Source organism: Salmo trutta, chromosome 18, assembly GCF_901001165.1.
Source record: "Salmo trutta chromosome 18, fSalTru1.1, whole genome shotgun sequence".
Taxonomy (NCBI): Eukaryota; Metazoa; Chordata; class Actinopteri; order Salmoniformes; family Salmonidae; genus Salmo; species Salmo trutta.
The window spans coordinates 18,310,972-18,332,289 of record NC_042974.1 but is presented as its reverse complement, the minus strand read 5'-3'; the positions used below and the strand labels follow the sequence as shown (position 1 = coordinate 18,332,289).

Genomic DNA, 21,318 nt, shown 5'->3' with positions numbered 1-21,318 from the left:
TTGTAAACAGCGTTGTACGAGATCTTCAGTTTCTTGGCAATTTCTGGCATGGAATAGCATTCATTTCTCAGAACAAGTATAGACTGACGAGTTTCAGAAGAAAGTCTTTGTTTCTGGCAATTTTGAGCCTGTAATCGAACCCACAAATGCTGATGCTCACGATACTCAACTAGTCTAAAAAGGCCAGTTGTATTGCACCTTTAATCAGAAACACAGTTTTCAGCTGTGCTAACATAATTGCAAAAGGGTTTTCTTGTCACGGTTCTCGTTGGTGAATGAGGACCAAAATGCAGCAGGTACGTGTATGCTCATTTTTAGATTTATTAACTTTCAAACGAACACTCCAAAACAACAAAACACGAAAATGAACGAACAACAAACAGTCTGGTAAAGCCTAGGGCTGAACACAGAACAATCACCCACCCTGAACCACATAAAACAAATACCCTCTGTCACGCCCTGACCAAACTACAAACAATTAACCTTATATACTGGCCAGGACGTGACAGTACCCCCCCCTTAAAGGTGCTACCCCAGAAGCACCTTAAAAAAAACAAAAAAAATAATAATAATAAATAAATACCCCCAAACAATACCCAAAAGAAAAATTCCCCCTTACTAAAGGGAGGGAAGGGAGGGTGGCTGCCGTCAACGACGGCACTGTGCTACACCCCCCCTCCCCAACCCACCTATATTGGAGGCGGCTCAGGTTCTGGCCGTTCCAGGCAGTCTGGGCAGTCTGGCAGTTCGGGGCAGTCTGGGCAGTTCGGGGCAGTCTGGGCAGTCTGGGCAGTCTGGGCAGTCTGGGCAGTCTGGCCACTCCGGCAGTTCAGGGCAGTCTGGCCACTCCGGCGGTTCAGGGCAGTCTGGCCACTCCGGCGGTTCAGCGCAGTCTGGCCACTCCGGCCGTTCAGCGCAGTCTGGCCACTCCGGCAGTTCAGCGCAGTCTGACCACTCCGGCAGTTCAGGGCAGTCTGACCACTCCGGCAGTTCAGGGCAGTCTGGCCACTCCGGCAGTTCAGCGCAGTCTGGCCACTCGGGACGTTCAGGGCAGTCTGGCCACTCCGGCAGGTCAGGGCAGTCTGGCCACTCCGGCAGGTCAGGGCAGTCTGGCCACTCCGGCAGGTCAGGGCAGTCTGGCCACTCCGGCAGTTCAGCGCAGTCTGGCCACTCCGGCAGTTCAGCGCAGTCTGGCCACTCCGGCAGTTCAGCGCAGTCTGGCAGTTCAGCGCAGTCAGGCCACTCCGGCAGTTCAGCGCAGTCTGGCCACTCCGGCAGTTCAGCGCAGTCTGGCCACTCCGGCAGTTCAGCGCAGTCTGGCCACTCCGGCAGTTCAGCGCAGTCTGGCCACTCCGGCAGTTCAGCGCAGTCTGGCCACTCCGGCAATTCAGCGCAGTCTGACCACTCCGGCGACTGTTGACTGGCGGGCAGCTCCGACGACTGTTGACTGACGGGCAGCTCCGACGACTGTTGACTGACGGGCAGCTCCGACGACTGTTGACTGGCGAGCAGCTCCGACGACTGTTGACTGGCGGGCAGCTCCGACGACTGTTGACTGGCGGGCAGCTCCGACGACTGTTGACTGGCGGGCAGCTCCGACGACTGTTGACTGGCGGGCAGCTCCGACGACTGTTGACTGGCGGGCAGCTCCGACGACTGTTGACTGGCGGCCAGCTCCGACGACTGTTGACTGGCGGGCAGCTCCGACGACTGTTGACTGGCGGGCAGCTCCGACGACTGTTGACTGGTGGGGCTGGGGACACGCACCTTGGGCTTGGTGCGGGGTGCTGGTACTGGGCGTACCAGATTGGAGACACGTACCTCAGGGCTAGTGCGGGGAGCTGGCCTGGGGCTCCATCCTTGCCCCTCTTCACAGCCCTTGTGCCCCCCCAAAAAAATTTCTTGGGGCTGCCTCTCGGGTTCCCTTAACTCTTCCATAGCCCTGGACACGAACATCCTTAAATCCGCCCACGTCCATCCATCTATGCTGTTCTCCTGCTGCTTGGTCCTTTGGTGGTGGGTGATTCTGTCACGGTTCTCGTTGGTGAATGAGGACCAAAATGCAGCAGGTACGTGTATGCTCATTTTTAGATTTATTAACTTTCAAACGAACACTCCAAAACAACAAAACACGAAAATGAACGAACAACAAACAGTCTGGTAAAGCCTAGGGCTGAACACAGAACAATCACCCACCCTGAACCACATAAAACAAATACCCTCTGTCACGCCCTGACCAAACTACAAACAATTAACCTTATATACTGGCCAGGACGTGACATTTCTAATGATCAATTAGTCTTTTAAAATGATCAACTTGGATTAGCTAACACAACATGCCATTGGAACATAGGAGTGATGGTTGCTGATAATGGGCCTCTGTACCCTATGTATATATTCCATGAAAAATCTGCCGTTTCCAGCTACAATAGTCATTTACAACATTGACAATGTCTACACTGTATTTGTTATCAATTTGATGTTATTATAATGGACCATTTTTATTTTTTTAAAGAAGGACATTTCTAAGTGTCCCCAAACTTTTGAACTGTAGTGTATACCTAACAAATTGACTAACAATCAACTCCAAAACTTGGTCGTAACCATAGAAAGCACTGTCAAGCAATGTTTTTTTTTAAAATAATTTTATACAGGTTTTTCTCAATGAGATAAAATAAATTTTTCAAAAGAGACCTGGTCCAAGAGCAGCAGGGGGAACAAAGTTTCAGACAAAACAACTTACATACACTAACACAACGTTGAACAAAACTATTGACAAACATACAGTACAACAATTACATATTACGTAAAGAAACAGGACTCAGAGTTGACTCAGACTCCATTAGTAGTGACTTTGTTTTCAGAAAATCTCTTCCTTTTGCATAATTGAACATACTACTAAAAACGGTTGGACCACAGCTTTTAGCACGACCAAGGGACTCGTGACTCGAGTATGAGGAACTCGAGGTTTACTGGACTCTACATTTACCTTTAGTTATTTATTTAACCTTTATTTAACTAGGCAAGTCAGTTAATAACAAATTCTTATTTACAATGACGGCCTACATCACTGCTGTCAAGTCATGGGGATTTGCACAGTGTATTTGTTCTTGTTCAGTATGAAATTACTAAGAAATATTCAGACAATGTAGCCCTACAAACACCAAAAAACACTTGTGTGTCAGTGTAAATAATGATTTTTTATTTTACAGATGTCTAAGTCCAGTAACGCCACTTACTCCAGCATGAACATGGAACTGCAGCCACAACAGGACATCCCTGATATCAGTAGTGATATCTATGTGTCCAGTTCAAAGAAAGAAGAGGTCCAACCCCTTCTACAGCACGGGACCAGATCTGTCGCCAACTCCTACCGCAGCTAGTCTTCATTTACACACTTTGATTTGGGCTTTGTGTTGGACTGATTCAAGTCAAATGTTAATAGTTTGCTAACAATGTATAGTTTGAGATGAATATATGTCACCAGTAACATTGAACTGTAAATTGTCAGTGATGTAATACCGATGTAGATTACATCCCTCTGTCTGTATGGATTTTATACTTACACTATTTTGCCTTTGATGATCTCATCCTCAGACCCAGCCAAAAGCCTGACCTTGAAAACTAAATATCCATAGCAATTAACCTAATTCGTTTTTATCACTTTACACATTTATTTTGGGCTCCACCCCTGTAAACGGCTGAAAGTGGAGGAGAGATTAACTTCATCACTACTTTTATTTATGAGAGGTATTTACATGTTGAATGCACCGAGCTGTCTGTCTAAAATACTGACATACAGCTCGGACACCCATGCATACCCCACAAGACATGTCACAAGAGGTCTTTTCACAGTTCCCAAGTCCAGAACAGACCATGGGAGGCACACAGTACTACATTGTCACGCCCTGACCTGAGAGAGAGGGTTTGTTTCTCTATGTGGTTAGGTCAGGGTGTGGGGTGGGCATTCTATGTGTTATTTTCTATGTTTTGGCCGGGTATGGTTTCCAATCAGAAGCAGGTGTCTATCGTTGTCTCTGATTGGAAGCCATACTTAGGCAGCCTTTTTCCACCTGTGTTTGTGGGATCATGATTTTGTACTGCTCGTATTTAGCCTGCAAGATGTGACGGTCGTTTGTATTTGTTAATTATTTTGTTTAAGTGTTCCGATTTAAAATAAAGATGAACACTCACCACGCTGCACCTTGGTCTAATCCTTTGGACGAACGTTACAGAAGATCCCACCACCAAAAGACCAAGCAGCGTGGGCCGATGGACTGGACATGGGAGGACATCCTGGATCGCTAAGGATCCTGGACGTGGGTAGAGATCCAGGCCGGAAGGGATCACCTTCCATTGGAACAGGTGGAAGCAGCGAGGGAGGTACAGCGATATGATCAACAGGCAAGGCAACAACAGAGGCCCGAGAGGCAGCGCCAAAACAAATTTGGGGGGGGCACACGGGTAGATTGGCAAAGGCGGGTTTAAGACCTGAGCCAACTCCCCGTGCTTACCGTGGAGAGCGAGTGACCGAGCAAGCACCGTGTTATGCAGTGATACACACTGTGTCACCAGTGCATACTCACAGCCCGGTGCGCTCGGTGCAAGTTCCTCACCGTTGCCGTGCTAGAGTTGGCCGACAGCCAGGAAGAAGTGCGCCGGCTCAGCGTATCTGGCCTCCAGTGCGTCTCTTCGGCACAGGTTATCCTGCACCTGCTCTACGCACGGTACCCCTCATTCACCAGCACAGCCCAGTTCGTCCTGTACCTGCGCTCCGCCCTTGCCGGGCGATAGTCAACATCGAGCCAGGACGGGTTGTGCCAGCCCTAAGCGCCAGACCTCCAGTGCACCTCCAAGGCCCAGTGTACCCTGTGCCTGCTTCGCGCACTCTCCCTCCAGTGCGCCACCATAGCCCAGTACGTCCTGTACCAGCGCTCCGCCCTTGCCGGGCGATAGTCAACATCAAGCCAGGACGGGTTGTGCCAGCCCTAAGCGCCAGACCTCCAGTGCGCCTCCAAGGCCCAGTGTACCCTGTGCCTGCTTCGCACACTCTTCCTACAGTGCGCCACCATAGCCCAGTACATCCTGTGCCTGCTTTGAGCATGCGGTCCTCAGTGCATCTCTCCAGTCTGGTGAGACCGGTTCCAGCTCCCCGTAGGAAGCCTCCAGTGATGATCAATGGTCCGAAGCCTCCAGTGATGATCAATGGTCCGAAGCCTCCAGTGATGATCAATGGTCCGAAGCCTCCAGTGATAATCCATGGCACAAAGCCTCCAGTGATGTTCAAGGGTCCGAAGCCTCCAGTGATAATTCATGGCACGAAGCCTCCAGTGATGATCCATGGCCCAGAGCCTGTAGTGATAATCCATGGCATGAAGCCTCCAGTGATGATCCATGGCCCAGAGCCTGTAGGGATGATCCATGGCACGAAGCCTCCAGTGATGATCCATGGCCCGGAGCCTCCAGTGATGATCCATGGCACAAAGCCTCCAGTGATGACCCATGGCCCAGAGCCTCCAGTGATGATCCATGGCACAAAGCCTCCAGTGATGATCCATGGCGCGGAACCAGTAGTGATGATCCATGGCACGGAGCCTGTAGCGAAGGTCCCCGGTCTGGAACCTACAGAGACGCTCTCCAGTCCGAAGCCTCCAGCGATGCTCCCCAGTCAGGAGCCTCCAGCGACGCTCCTCAGCCCGGAGCCTCCAGCGACGCTCCTCAGCCCGGAGCCTCCAGCTGCCGGAGCCTCCAGCGACGCTCCTCAGCCCGGAGCCTCCAGCGACGCTCCCCAGTCCGGAGCATCCAGCAACGCTCCTCAGTCCGGAGCCTTCAGCGACGGTCTGCAGCCCGGAGTCTTCAGCGACGGTCTGCAGCCCGGAGACTTCAGCGTTGGTCTGCAGCCCGGAGTCTTCAGCGGCGGTCCGCAGCCCGGAGTCTTCAGCGGCGGTCTGCAGCCCGGTGTCTTCAGCGACGGTCTGCAGCCCGGAGTCTTCAGCGACGGCCTGCAGCCCCGAGTCTTCAGCGACGGCCTGCAGCCCCGAGTCTTCAGCGGCGGTCGGCAGTTCAGAGACTCCGGCGCTGATCCGCAGTCTGGTTCCTCCGGCGACACAGAAACGGGAGGATCAGCTGGCAGTGTGGGGGCAACGCCCTGAACCAGAGCCGCCGCCAAGTATAGATGCCCACCCGGACCCTCCCCTATAGGTTCAGGTTTGCGGCCTGGATTCCGCACCTTTGGGGGGAGTACTGTCCCGCCCTGACCTGAGAAAAAGGGTTTGTTTCTCTATGTGGTTAGGTCAGGGTGTGGGGTGGGCATTCTATGTGTTATTTTCTATGTTTTGGCCGGGTATGGTTTGCAGAGGCCGATGTCTATCGTTGAGTCTGATTGAAAGCCATACTTAGGCAGCCTTTTTCCACCTGTGTTTGTGGGATCTTGATTTTGTACTGCTCGTATTTAGCCTGCAAGACGTGTCGGTCGTTTGTATTTGTTTATTATTATTTTACACTCACCACGCTGCACCTTGGTCTAATCCTTTGGACGATCGTTACATACATAGAGCCATGACTACATGGAACGCTATTCCACATTGTAACGGACGTCGTCGCAAGAAAACCAAGATGCAGCGGAGGTTGTGTGTTCATCTTGATATTTAATAAAAATGAACCACTACAAACAAAACACTTGATAGCAACGACAGCAAACAGTCCTGTCTGGTCCCAACTGAACAAAACAGAAAACAATCCCCCACAAAACCCAAAGGAAAAACCTGCTCCTTATGTGTGACTCCCAATCAACAACAACGAACTTCAGCTGTGCCTGATTGGGAGTCACACACGGCCCAAAACAAAGAAATACAAAAAACCTAGAAAAAGAACATAGAACGCCCACCCAATGTAACACCCTGGCCTAACCAAAATAAAGAACAAAAAAACCCTCTCTATGGCCAGGGCGTTACACACATCAAGTAACTGATGCAAGCAGTAAAATTAAATTTCAAAAACAGATTAAAAAAACATCTTATGGAACAGCAGGGACTATGAAGCACCACAAACATTGGCACAGACACATGCATACACACACACACACACACACACACACACACACACACACACACACACACACACACACACACACACACACACACACACACACACACACACACACACACATACACACACACACGATAACATACACACTATACATGCACATGGATTTAGTAGTGTAGATATGTGGTAGTGGTGGAGGTGGGGCCTGAGGGCACATAGTGTGTTGTGAAATCTGTGAATGTATTGTAATGTTATACAATTGTATAAACTGCCTTAATTTTGCTGGACCCCAGGAAGAGTAGCTGCTGCTTTGGCAGCAGCTAATGGGGATCCATAATAAATACAAATACAAAACGGCATTATTTTGAGATCCACCCCTGTAAACGTCATTTGGCTGATGACCCGCAAGTGGAGAAAGAGCTTGTCATTTCATGCAAGGGCATTTTTGTCCACATTCACTCTCCTCGCCGCCTCTCCTCGATTACCTTTGACCTTTTTCAAAAGGAGGCAAGAGAGGGCAGAAAAGAGGAGTGAGGACACAGGAGTTGAGCAAATCTAATTGAGAAAAGGCCGCTAGAAGCCAAAAGGATACTCTTGTTCATCCTCTGCTGAAATACATTACCAGTCCAAAGTTTGGACACACCTACTCATTCAGGGTTTTTCTTTATTTTTACTATTTTCTACATTGTATCATTTTATTTTACCTTTATTTAACTAGGCAAGTCAGTTAAGAACATGTTCTTATTTTCAATGATGGCCTAGGAACAGTGGGTTTGTTCAGGGACAGAATGACAGATTTTTACCTAGTCGGCTCGAGGATTCGATCGTGTAATCTTTTGGTTACTAGTCCAACGCTCTAACCACTAGGCTACCTGCCACCCCAAGAATAATAGTGAAGACATCAAAACTATGAAATAACACATATGGAATCATGTAGTAACCAAAAAAGGGAAAAACAGCTTGATGAGGTAGTCACCTGGAATGCATTTCAATTAAGACGACAGAAAAAGCGTGTCTACCTTTCATAGTGCATCCAAATTATTTGAGCAGGAGCACGCAGGGCAAAACATAAGTACACACTCCCCTATTCCCAGGATGCAGGCATGCATTATAACAAATCAACATGCTTTACTGTATTAATATATGAACCTGGTGAAATTCACAAAGTACTTTAACAACTGTTAAATCCGCATGTATGGTTCCCACTGTGAAGCATGGAGAAGGAGGTGTAATGATTTGGGGGTGCTTTGCTGGTGACACTGTCAGTGATTTCTTTAGAATTCAAGGCACACTTAACCAGCATGGCTACTACAGCATTGTGCAGCGATACACCATCCTATCTGGTTTGCACTTAGTGGGACTATAATTTACTTTTCAACAGGGCAATGACCCAACACACCTCTAGGCTATGTAAGGGATATTTGACCAATAAGGAGAGTGATGGATTGCTGCATCAGATGACCTGGTCTCCACAATCACCCGACCTCAACCCAATTGAGAGGGTTTGGGATGAGTTGGACAGCAGAGTCAAGGAAAAGCAGCATATGTGGGAACTCCTTCAAGACTGTTAGAAAAGCATTCCAGGTTATGCTGGTTGAGAGAATGCCAAGAGTGTGCAAAGCTGTCATCAAGGCAAAGGGTGGCTACTTTAAATAATCTCAAATATAAAATATATTTTGATTTGTTTAACACTTTTTTGGTTACTACATGATTCCATAAGTGTTATTTAATAGTTTTGATGTCTTCACTATTATTCAATAATGTAGAAAATAGTAAAAATAAAGAAAACCCCTTGAATGAGTAGGTGTGTCCACATTTTGGACTGGTACTGTAGGTAATGGAGGAGGTAAGCAGACTCCTCCATTCACCTACTAACAAATTGACACTCTCCTCAACCACTCAACCGCTTATCAGTTTCTGGGTCACGGAGGAGAGGAGGATGGAGGAGTGGAGGAGAGGACAGAATCTCCCCATGGCTTTCCCTCAGGTGGAAAATGAACCACCATTACACCAGGTGGAGGTGAATTGTCCGTCACACCTTGAACCAATCACAGCACTCAAATGATTAATTCAAACCAGTGTTATGATAGGCCTACTGAAGATTTGTCCCCACATATGGTTTGATTACGTTTCTACTGTTGTGGCTAGATGGAGTAGGCCTACAACAGCTTCCTCTAGTGGTCGCGTCGGGGACAACAGTTGTTGACAGCTGTAGCATTGTAGCTAACCCTAACCCTCAACCTCGTTCTCCTAACCTGCTACGTTTATTCACCTAACCTTTTGCGCTAGCTCTCCTAACCTGCCATGTAAATTCACCTAACCTGACACATTAATTATCCTAACCTGACACATTAATTATCCTAACCTGACACGTTAATTATCTTAACCTTCTTTGGAAACGAACCATCTGTGGCGACAAATCATCACTATCATAATACTGGCCAATAATCTTTGAAGTAAATCTCAGCTCTGTTAAAAGTACACTTGGCCTCCTGAGTAGCGTAGTGTTCTAAGTCACTGCATCGCATTGCAGTGCTAGCTGTGCCACTAGAGATCCTGGTTCAAGTCCAGGCTCTGTCACAGCAGGCCACAACCGGGAGACCCATGGGGCGGTGTACAATTGGCCCAGGGTCGTCCAGGTTAGGGGAGGGTTTGGCTGGCAGGGATGTTCCTGTCCCATTGCGCACTAGCAACTCCTGTGGCGGGCCAGGCACAATGCATGCTGACACAGTTGCCATGTGTACAGTGTTTCCTTGGACATATTGGTGCAGCTGGCTTCCGGGTTAAGTGGGTGTTGTGTCAAGAAGCAGTACGGCTTGGCTGGGTTGTGTTTCGGAGGACACACACGTTAAATGTGTCTAGAACATTAATATCTTACATTCTGAGAACATTTCAACCATGTTCTGTTTGTTTGGTGAGACATTGATGGAATACTCTCCTAACTCTCAGAAAACTGGACATATGAATGTTCTTCCAACATTCTCATGAAACCTGTCTAGAACATTAATATTGTGTATTCTGAGAACATGGCAACTATGCTTTGTGTTTTTTTTTGGTGGAACATTGATGGAATATTCTCCTAACCCTCAGAAAACGAAACCAATGAATGTTCTTGCAAAATTCTCATGAAATTTGTCTAGATATATATATAAAAATACATTTCATTCTAAGAACATTGCAAACATGTTCTGTGTATGTTTGGTGGAACGTTGATGGACTATTCTCATAACTCTCAGAAAACTGGACACTGAATGTTCTTGCAAAATCCCATAAAACGCCTCTAAAACATTGTTGTATATTCTGAGAATATTGTAACCACATTCTAGATAAGTTCTGTTTGACATTAGGTGAATGTTCTCCAAACTTTAAGAACAAATCGGGCTAAAAAGGTTCTCAGAAGGTTTTTTCTAACATAGAATGTTTTCCAAACTGGAAAATCTAACAGAGGAACTTTACGGACAGCATAACTTTCACTAAATATTGCTAGTCAGACAAAAGCTGGCTTCAATCTTCGGCAATAAATATGTCAGTGTGTGTGTGTGTGTGTGTGTGTGTGTGTGTGTGTGTGTGTGTGTGTGTGTGTGTGTGTGTGTGCGTGTTCCTAAAATTACAGAACAAAGAAAGAGTGTAATTAGCATGCAATATCAGAAATATCACAATATAGCAATTACACGATATTACCATAATCCATAACAACCAGCAATGAACCACAATATAAAATATCTAGAAGGTGTTTACATGAGTTATGTTGATGGCCAAATAGTAGACTAGAATTGATTTTAAAGTAAGCCCACTGTCATTTAAATGCATCCGAATTAAACAACAACAATTGCTCCGGGAGTGTGAGCCATAGTGAGTCAGCACCCAACCCTTATTGCCGGTTTCATCCTGGTCTCATACAGAGAGAAAAGGCCTCAGACCTAGCATAGTGAAATGAGTCAACGACAATTCCCGATTGACTAATCTTCTATCCTGTCTCTGCATTGTTCAATTGAGGTATATTATACCATAAAATGGTCAAATAGAAAAATACACAAAAGAACAACTCATATTATTTAATGATTGTAACATGAAGTAGGCCTACAACTCAAGTTAGATTGTATTGTAAGATACCATTCAGGTACATAACGTTGGTACCTTTGGTACAGTCGTGAGCAGCAAGATAAATATGTAGAAATAACGGCGACAGATGTCGATTAACCAACAAATACATACATTTGGGGGGACAATAACCAGTGTATAACATTGTAAATATAACAAGACTTCTTACTGACAATGACGCTTGATTTATTTTTACTTTCATCATTGACTTTCTTGGCATTCCATAAAAACATTTTGTAAATGAAATTAACATTTTCTAAAGATGTTGACAGCCAGTATCTCTAAGTAATACCCATCAGGACTGTTCCCTACAGGGTTACTAGCAGGTCTCATCTATCAGCATAGGTGGATCCAATCCTCTAAAACAGAAGAACATCTCACAATGTAGAAAATAAACATAAAGAAAAATCCTGTAATGAGTAGGTGTGTCCAAACTTTTGACTGGTACTGTATATTCATCTCAAACTATACACTGATAATAAACTATTAACATTTGACTTGAATCAGTCCAACACAAAGCCCAAATCAAAGTGTGTAAATGAAGACTAGCTGCGGTAGGAGTTGGCGACAGATCTGGTCCCGTGCTGTAGAAGGGGTTGGACCTCTTCTTTCTTTGAACTGGACACATAGATATCACTACTGATATCAGGGATGTCCTGTTGTGGCTGCAGTTCCATGTTCATGCTGGAGTAAGTGGCGTTACTGGACTTAGACATCTGTAAAATAAAAAATCATTATTTACACTGACACACAAGTGTTTTTTGGTGTTTGTAGGGCTACATTGTCTGAACATTTCTTAGTAATTTCATACTGAACAAGAACAAATACACTGTGCAAATCCCCATGACTTGACAGCAGTGATGTAGGCCGTCATTGTAAATAAGAATTTGTTATTAACTGACTTGCCTAGTTAAATAAAGGTTAAATGTAGAGTCCAGTTCCTCATACTCGAGTCACGAGTCCCTTGGTCGTGCTAAAAGCTGTGGTCCAACCGTTTTTAGTAGTGTAGTATGTTCAATTATGCAAAAGGAAGAGATTTTCTGAAAACAAAGTCACTACTAGAGTCAACTCTGAGTCCTGTTTCTTTACGTAATATGTAATTGTTGTACTGTATGTTTGTCAATAGTTTTGTTCAATGTTGTGTTAGTGTATGTAAGTTGTTTTGTCTGAAACTTTGTTCCCCCTGCTACTGTTGGACCAGGTCTCTCTTGAAAAATAGATTTTATCTCAATGAGAAAAACCTGTATAAATTAAGGTGAAATAAAAATAAAATAAAAACTACAAAAACCGCTTGACTGTGCTTTCTACGGTTATGACCAAGTTTTAGAATTGATCCTAAGTCAATTTGTTAGGTATACATGTAGATCAACCAATTGTGGATATATTGTAGAATAGCCTCATATCTTTAGGAGTATTGAAACAGAGCATAATATTCTTGAACAAGTCCCTCCATCAGTCTCCTTCCTACCTGTGGTTTGTTGTTGCTTCCTTTCTTATGGCGACAGGCTATAACACTGATGAAGGCGAGGATTGCCAAGACGATCCAAGCACACATCATGATGAAGAGCAGGTTAATAGAGGCTATAAGGAGACAAAGAGAGAACTGTTTTGACCATAGTTCAAGGAATGGAAATCACTTCACATACTCTAATATTACAGTATTACATGATGCAGTTAGACAAGCTTGAATACTGGTCAGAAGTTCTACAAGCAGAATTGATTTTCTTTTACAATTATCTCCCAATTAGTGACTGTCATACTACTGAGTATATGCATACATGATTACTAGCATGTCTCCTCTTGTCTTAACTTTGAATCATGTTCCTATTTACACAAACCATCATTCTTTTAGTCTTCTGATTTCAAACTCTCTATTTGTTATGGATTAAAATTAGGTCACAAGCTTCCTGAAACTCCTCTATAACCCTACCATCCAGCACAAATCAATTCACCACAGGAGACAAATGCAGTATGGGGTGTGGGTCCTGCTGTTAAATTGCTCTCCTCCAGAACTCCTTAGCTGCATTCCTCAACCCTGGCCACTGTCCCACTGACGTCTTTTCATTTCTCTGAACACACTATCACTCGGTTCAGCTGAAGATTACAGGATGAACCATGAAATCTAAATTCTCATCAAAACCTCTTGTGCCACCAGAACTGCTGAGGGACACTGTACTAATAGATGGATCATTTGTACTATATCAAACAGTCTATACTGTATTCAAATCAAATCAAATTGTATTTGTCACATGCTCCAGATACAACAGGTGTAGACCTTACCATGAAACGCATACTTACAAGCCCTTAACCAACAATGCAGTTCAAGAAATAGTTAAGAAAATATTTACTAAATAAAATAAAAATAGTAAAATAAAAATAACAAGTAACACAATAAAAATAACAATAACGAGGCCATATACAGGGGGTACCGGTAGCGAGTCATTGTGCAAGGGTACAGGTTACTCAAGTTATTTTGTACATGTAGTTAGGGGTAAAGTGACTATACATAGATAATAAACAGCGAGTAGCAGCAGTGTAAAAACAAAGAGGGGTGGGCGTGTCAATGTAAATAGTCCAGGTGGCCATTTGATTAATTGTTCAGTAGTCTTATGGCTTGGGGGTAGAAGCTGCCTTTTGGTCCTAGACTGGACGCTCTGGTATCGCTTGCCGTGCGGTAGCAGAGAGAAAGGTCTACAGATTGACTTGGGTGACTGGAGTCTTTGACAATTTTTTGGGCCTTCCCAAAAAAGTGAGAGGACAAAGTCTGTACTGTACTGTACTATCCTTTAGCTTCTGCCTAGCGTGACTAACGTGGACCAAATCTCCACAGACCACATGATAACACCAGACTTACGATCTCTCCTCACAAAGATGTTGTAGGAGGTCTGCAGTTTGCTGATGTCGTTGCGGGCGCTGATGTCCAGACAGTGGACTCCTAAAGCTGTGAAGGTGTGGTTCAGTATCATGGTGTTCTCATACAGCATGGTCAGGTGACAGCCTGTAGGGGTTGCTGATACACAGTTCTGTAGGAACCTCCAACAGACCCACATGGGAGGACTAGAGAGAGAGAGAGAGAGAGATGATGAGAATAAATACAGCACACCCACATTGGAAGACTGGGAAACAGAGAGAGGGAGAGAGAGAGAGAGAGAGAGAGAGAGAGAGAGAGAGAGAGAGAGAGAGAGAGAGAGAGAGAGAGAGAGAGAGAGAGAGAGAGAGTGTTATGTGTGTTAATTGTGTGGCCTACTGAGAAATTGTACCGACCTTCCATCCACATGAACAGCCAGACTGTTGTTTCTGGAAACCTGGAAAATCAGAGGGCTCTTCAACTCAATATTTCTGATGGCGTCTGGAAAATATCAGAGATATGCAATACACCTAAATTGATGGTGTCACTTGCTGTATGGTAGATTTAAAAACTCTTACATGTCCTCTCAACATTGCCAAAACACACTGTTTCAAACTAAATAATTATAAACAAAAACTATGTGTATTCTGTCTACCTACCCAAAACTGTAACGTCCATGGTGTATACCCCAGTTAGTGGAGTAGAGGTTGTGTTCACTTGGGCCCCAACTCTCAGCCGCAGAGTGTAGTTTCCAGAGGATGAGTAGTTATAGTGCACAGACGGCTCTGATCCCTTCAGCACCTCTCTTACAAAACCAGAATATTGATTAATGATTTATTGAGCAAAATTATGCACTGAGGACAACCCATGGATAACAGGTTAAAGCAATTCCACTTGTTTCTAACGTGGTCCCTGATGGAATACTACATTCAACACTGTCAAGACAATAGAAAACAACAGTAATCCTTACAGTAAAAAACAGCATCACACAACATCAAATAAATAAATAAAGAAAAAATAAAACAACCACATAATATTTAAATATATAGCCTAAACTACAAAACATACATTCGATGATAAACAGGCAAAGTCCACATAGTCCTACCCGTTGCCGAAGTCCCAGGTATAGTTGAATCTGGCAGTGCGTAAAGTGTTCCTTGGGTCGAACAGTTCGAACTTTGCCTCGGTTGGAACTTCCGTTGCCAGCTCCTTGTCCCGCAAATAAGTCACATTTCCTTCCCTCTGAATGAAGCTGAGCTTCCCTGCAATATTTTCTGCGTAAAAATGTAAAAAGCATATGTGTTTAGTTTACATTTTGTTGAAATAGTGTTGTATTGAAATAATGTTGTCTATGCGTAAAAGTAAACCTACGTAGATTGCTCAAACCGTCTGTCGCGAGCCCAAAAACCTGGGGGCTCAGAATCAGTGGAAGTGACATGACGACCAACGCAATTATTTTTCTGAAATCATAAACCAGAAGTTCACAAAATTATGTTGAATGTACTGCAATGTAATTCTAATTATTTTCCCTAATATTACACGTACAACACATCATATTTACCGATTCATTTGCACTTGTGAAGAGGCAGATGGTGTAGGATACTTCAGGACTAAGACGTTTAGAAATGTGGACAGTCTTTAAATGGACAGCCGATAATAGATGCTTGGTCAGCCGGTGCCAGCAATTTGTTCATGCCTTTTAAATTTCACAGATACTTGTAAAAGCTTGAAATGATGTCCATGCGTTTTAACCATGTGCCTCAGATTACAAAGAGCTGTTGTGTTGTACATCATTGTCCATGGTTGAGGATACACATGAGTTTATGGCCCACATCAAAAATGTGCGGGACACTTCTTAGTAATGGCCAATTTACATTTTTCCTCCTACAGTGAAAGAAAATATAAACACATGTAACAATCTCAAAGATTTTACTGAGTTACAGTTCATACAGTGCCAGTCAAAAGTTTGAACACAAATACTCATTCAAGGGTTTTTCTTTATTTTTACTATTATCCTACAATGTATAAAATTGTCAAAATAAAGAAAAACCCTGGAATGAGTAGGTGTGTCCAAACTTTTGACTGGTAGTGTATAAGGAAATCGTATTAGGCCCTAATCTATGGATTTCTCATTACTGTAAAGACAGATATGCATCTGTTGGGCAGATACACTACATGACCATAAGTATGTGGACAACTGCTCGTTGAACATCTCTTTCCAAAATCATGGGCATTAATATTGATTTGGTTCCCCCTTTGCTTCCCCTTTTCTGGGAAGGCTTTCCACTAGATGTTGGAACATTACTGTGGGGACTTGCTTCCATTCAGCCAAGAGCATTAGTGAGGTCGGGGACTGATGTTGGGCAAATAGGCCTGACTTGCAGTCTGCATTCCAATTCATCGGAAAAAGATGTTTGATGGGGTTTGTAGTCAGGGATCTGTGCTTCCACACTGATCTCGACAAAACATTTCTGTATGAACCTCGATTTGTGCACGGGGGCATTGTCATGCTGAAACAGGAAAGGGCCTTCCCCAACTGTTGCCATAAAGTTGGAAGCACAGAATCGTCAAGAATTTTATGGTACACTGCAGAGTTCACATTTCCCTTCACTGGAACTAAGGGGCCTAGCCTGAACCATGAAAAACAGCCCCAGACCATTATTACTCCCCCAAACTTTACAGTTGGCACTAATATATATATATATATATATATATATATATATATATATATATGAAACTAATATATATATATAAATAAGTCGCATTTCTGGACTTTACCATCTGGCAGTCCGACAGACGAATCTGGGTTTGGCGGATAACAGGAGAACGCTACCAATATATTATATATATATATATATATATATATATATATATATATATATTTATTTATTTATTTATTTATTCGGGCAGGTAGCGTTCTAGACGATTCTGTGCTTCCAACTTTATGGCAACATATATACACTGCTCAAAAAAATAAAGGGAACACTTAAACAACACAATGTAAGTCCAAGTCAATCACACTTCTGTGAAATCAAACTGTCCACTTAGGAAGCAACACTGATTGACAATAAATTTCACATGCTGTTGTGCAAATGGAATAGACAACAGGTGGAAATTATAGGCAATTAGCAAGACATCCCCAATAAAGGAGTGGTTCTGCAGGTGGGGACCACAGACCACTTCTCAGTTCCTATGCTTCCTGGCTGTGTCACGTCCTGACCAGCAGAGGGCGTATTGCTTAGTCTTGGTCAGGATGTGGCAGGTGGTTTGTGTTTGTTAAATGTTGTGTTGGTGATTGGGACTTCCAATTGAAGGCAGGTGTGTATAGTTGCCTTTGATTGGAAGTCCAATATAGGTGTGTGTGTTTTTCTTTGGGGTTGTGGGGAATTGATTTTGCACTGCGTTTTGTATAGCCTGCAAGACTGTCCATGTCGTGAGTACTGTATAGTGTTTTTTTTCAAGTGGATGCCTTACATGTTTTGTCAGTAATAAACATGAGTGTCCACAATCCCGCTGCGCCTTGGTCCTTCTCTCTCCCATACGACATTTTCTGTGAGGAGCACAACATTTTTTGTGACAGGCTGATGTTTTGGTCACTTTTGAATGCTGGCGGAGCTTTCACTCTAGTGGTAGCATGAGACGGAGTCTACAACCCACACAAGTGGCTCAGGTATTGCAGCTCATCCAGGATGGCACATCAATGCGAGCTGTGGCAAGAATGTTTGCTGTGTCTGTCAGCGTAGTGCCCAGAGCATGAAGGCACTACCAGGAGACAGGCCAGTACATCAGGAGACGTGGAGGAGGCCGTAGGAGGGCAACAACCCAGCAGCAGGACCGCTACCTCTGCCTTTGTGCAAGGAGGAGCAGGAGAAGCACTGCCAGAGCCCTGCAAAATGACCTCCAGCGGGCCACAAATGTGCATGTGTCTGCTCAAACGGTCAGAAACAGACTCCATGAGGGTGGTATGAGGGCCCGACGTTCACAGGTGGGGGTTGTGCTTACAGCCCAACACCGTGCAGGATGTTTGGCATTTGCCAAAGAACACCAAGATTGGCAAATTCGCCACTGGTGCCCTGTGCTCTTCACAGATGAAAGCAGGTTCACACTGAGCACATGTGACAGACGTGACAGAGTCTGGAGACGCCGTGGAGAACGTTCTGCTGCCTGCAACATCCTCCAGCGTGACCGGTTTGGCGGTGGGTCAGTCATGGTGTGGGGTGGCATTTCTTTGGAGGGCCGCACAGCCCTCCATGTGCTCGCCAGAGGTAGCCTGACTGCCATTAGGTACCGAGATGAGATCCTCAGACCCCTTGTGAGACCATATGCTCATGCGGTTGGCCCTGGGTTACTCCTAATGCAAGACAATGCTAGACCTCATGTGGCTGGAGTGTGTCAGCAGTTCCTGCAAGAGGAAGGCATTGATGCTATGGACTGACCCGCCCGTTCCCCAGACCTGAATCCAATTGAGCACATCTGGGACATCATGTCTCGCTCCATCCACCAACGCCACGTTGCACCACAGACTGTCCAGGAGTTGGCGGATGCTTTAGTCCAGGTCTGGGAGGAGATCCCTCAGGAGACCATCCGCCACCTCATCAGGAGCATGCCCAGGCGTTGTAGGGAGGTCATACAGGCACGTGGAGGCCACACACACTACTGAGCCTCATTTTGACTTGTTTTAAGGACATTACATCAAAGTTGGATCAGCCTGTAGTGTGGTTTTCCACTTTAATTTTGAGTGTGACTCCAAATCCAGACATCCATGGGTTGATAAATTGGATTTCAATTGATTATTTTTGTGTGATTTTGTTGTCAGCACATTCAACTATGTAAGGAAAAAAGTATTTAATAAGATTATTTCTTTCATTCAGATCTAGGATGTGTTGTTTAAGTGTTCCCTTTATTTTTTTTAGCACTATATATATATATTCGGGCAGGTAGTGTTCTCCTGTTATCCGCCAAACCCAGATTCGCGCGTTGGACTGCCAGATGGTGAAGCGTGATTCATCACTCCAGAGAACGTGTTTCCACTGCTCCAGAGTCCAATGGACAGACGAGGACATGGAGCTTGCAATTGATATGCTGACTGCAGGAATGTCCAACAGAGCTGATGCCAGATAATTGAATGTCAATTTCTTTACAATAAGCCGCCCGCAACGTCATTTTAGAGAATTTTGCAGTACATTCAACCGGCCTCACAAATGCAGACCACCTTTATAGCGCAGTGTGGGTGAGCGGTTTGCTGACGTCAATGTTGAGAACAGGGTACCCCACAGTGGTGGTGGGGTTGTGGTATGGGCAGGCAAGCTACAGACAACGAACACAATTGCATTTTATCAATGTCAATTCGAATTCACAGAGATTCCATGATGAAATCCTAAGGTCCATTGTCGTGCCATTCATCCGCCGCCATCACCTCATGTTTCCGCATGATAATGCATAGCTCCATGTTGCAAGGATCTGTACACAATTCCTGGAAGCTGAAAATGCCCCAGTTCTTCCATGGCCTGCATACTCACCAGACATGTCACCCATTGAGCATGTTTGGGATGCTCTGGGTCGATGTATATGACAGTGTGTTCCATTTCCCACCGATATCCAGCAAATTTGCACAGCCATTGAAAAGGAGTGGGATAACATTCCACAGGCCACAATCAACAGCATGATCAACTCTATGTGAAGGAGATGTGTTGCGCTGCATGAGACAAATGGTGGTCACACCAGGTGCTGACTGGTTCTCTGATCCACGTCCCTACCTTTTTTAAAATGTATCTGTAACCAACAGATGCATATCTCTATTCCCAGTCATGTGAAACCCACAGATTTGGGCCTGAAGAATTTATTTCAATTGAATTTGGCTCCCGAGTGGTCACTGCAGTCCCTGGTTTGAATCCAGGGTGCATCAAATCCGGCCGTGATTAGGAGTCCAATATGGTGGTGCACAATTGGCGCACAATTGGCCCAGCATCGTCCGGGTTTGGCCGCCGTATGCCGTCATTGTAAATAAGAATTTGTTCTTAACTGACTTGCCTAGTTAAATAAAAATAATTTTAAAATGACTGATTTTCCTTAGATGAACTGTAACAAATCTTAGAAATTGTTGCAGGTTGAGTTTATATTTTGGTTCAGTAAATATTATCAAGACCCTTGTTTGATGTAAGCTACATAAGCTGCTGGCATCTCAGTTATGAGCTCAAGTACTGAATGTGACCACACGATAAAGCCACACAAGGATAAATTACCGGACCCCCTGTGAATGACGCCTTTCATCGCTTCTGTGAACAACTAAGTCACTCTAGGGATCGCTTCTGTGAACAACTAAGTCACTCTAAGTATTGCTTCTGTGCACAACTAAGTAACTCTAGGGATGAATTAGGAAATGTCTTTCATATTTATGGTTAATTTTGACATCATAGGGAGTAAGTTTACTTTTGATGGCCATTGTCAAATGTCCAGCTCCCACACGACCGGCGCTACCAGGCAGGAGGCCGGGAGAATGGGAGTCTGATCCATGGGCCGCTCCTCTGTGTCATACAGCCGGGACAGTGCGTCTGCCTTCACATTCTGGGAACCTGGTCTGTAGGACAGGGTAAACACAAAACGGGTAAAGAACATGGCCCACCTTGCCTGACGAGGATTCAGTCTCCTCGCTGCCTGGATGTACTCCAGGTTGCGGTGGTCAGTCCAGATGAGGAAAGGGTGTTTAGCCCCCTCAAGCCAATGTCTCCACGCCTTCAAAGCCTTAACCACAGCCAACAGCTCCCGGTCCCCCACATCATAGTTCCGCTCCGCCGGGCTGAGCTTCTTCGAGAAGAAAGCACGGGCGGAGCTTCGGTGGCGTGCCCGAGCGCTGAGAGAGCACGGCTCCGATCCCAGCCTCGGATGCGTCCACCTCCACTATGAATGCCAAAGAGGGATCCGGATGGGCCAGCACGGGAGCCGAGGTAAACAGAGCACTTAGGTGCCCAAAAGCCCTGTCCGCCTCAACCGACCACTGCAGACGTATAGGACCCCCCTTCAGCAGTGAGATAATGGGAGCAGCCACCTGGCCAAAACCCTGGATAAATCTCTGGTAATAATTGGCAAACCCTAAAAATCGCTGCACCTCCTTTACTGTGGTGGGAGTCGGCCAATTACGCACGGCTGCTATGCAGACACTCTCCATCTCCACCCCTGATGTGGAAATGCGATACCCTAGGAAGGAGACGGCCTGCTGAAAGAACAGGCATTTCTCAGCCTTGACGTACAGGTCATGCTCCAACAGTCGTCCAAGTTCCCTCGCGCACCAAGGACACATGCTTGGCGCATGTAGCGGAGTATATCAG

General features: G+C 45.1%; 1 protein-coding gene across 1 annotated transcript; it reads right to left on the bottom strand.

The window, feature by feature from the left end:
• Positions 1-11,084: 11,084 nt before the first annotated feature.
• LOC115152930 (transmembrane protein 130) lies at positions 11,085-15,657 on the bottom strand. Its single transcript, XM_029697864.1, has 8 exons — positions 15,555-15,657; positions 15,365-15,453; positions 15,099-15,267; positions 14,653-14,798; positions 14,410-14,494; positions 14,000-14,202; positions 12,614-12,726; positions 11,085-11,861 (listed from the first exon to the last, which is right to left on the bottom strand). The coding sequence occupies exons 1-8, from the start codon at positions 15,560-15,562 to the stop codon at positions 11,691-11,693; spliced, it is 984 nt and encodes a 327-aa protein (XP_029553724.1). The 5' UTR covers positions 15,563-15,657; the 3' UTR covers positions 11,085-11,690.
• Positions 15,658-21,318: the final 5,661 nt, after the last annotated feature.

What these genes read in the sequence shown, in the direction of transcription:
- LOC115152930 (XM_029697864.1), bottom strand. An exon ending in AGACGGTTTGAGCAATCTAC is followed by an intron (nt 15,268 to 15,364) that starts GTAGGTTTACTT and finishes ATTTTTACGCAG; the next exon opens with AAAATATTGCAGGGAAGCTC. An exon ending in GAAGCAACAACAAACCACAG is followed by an intron (nt 11,862 to 12,613) that starts GTAGGAAGGAGA and finishes TTTATTTTACAG; the next exon opens with ATGTCTAAGTCCAGTAACGC.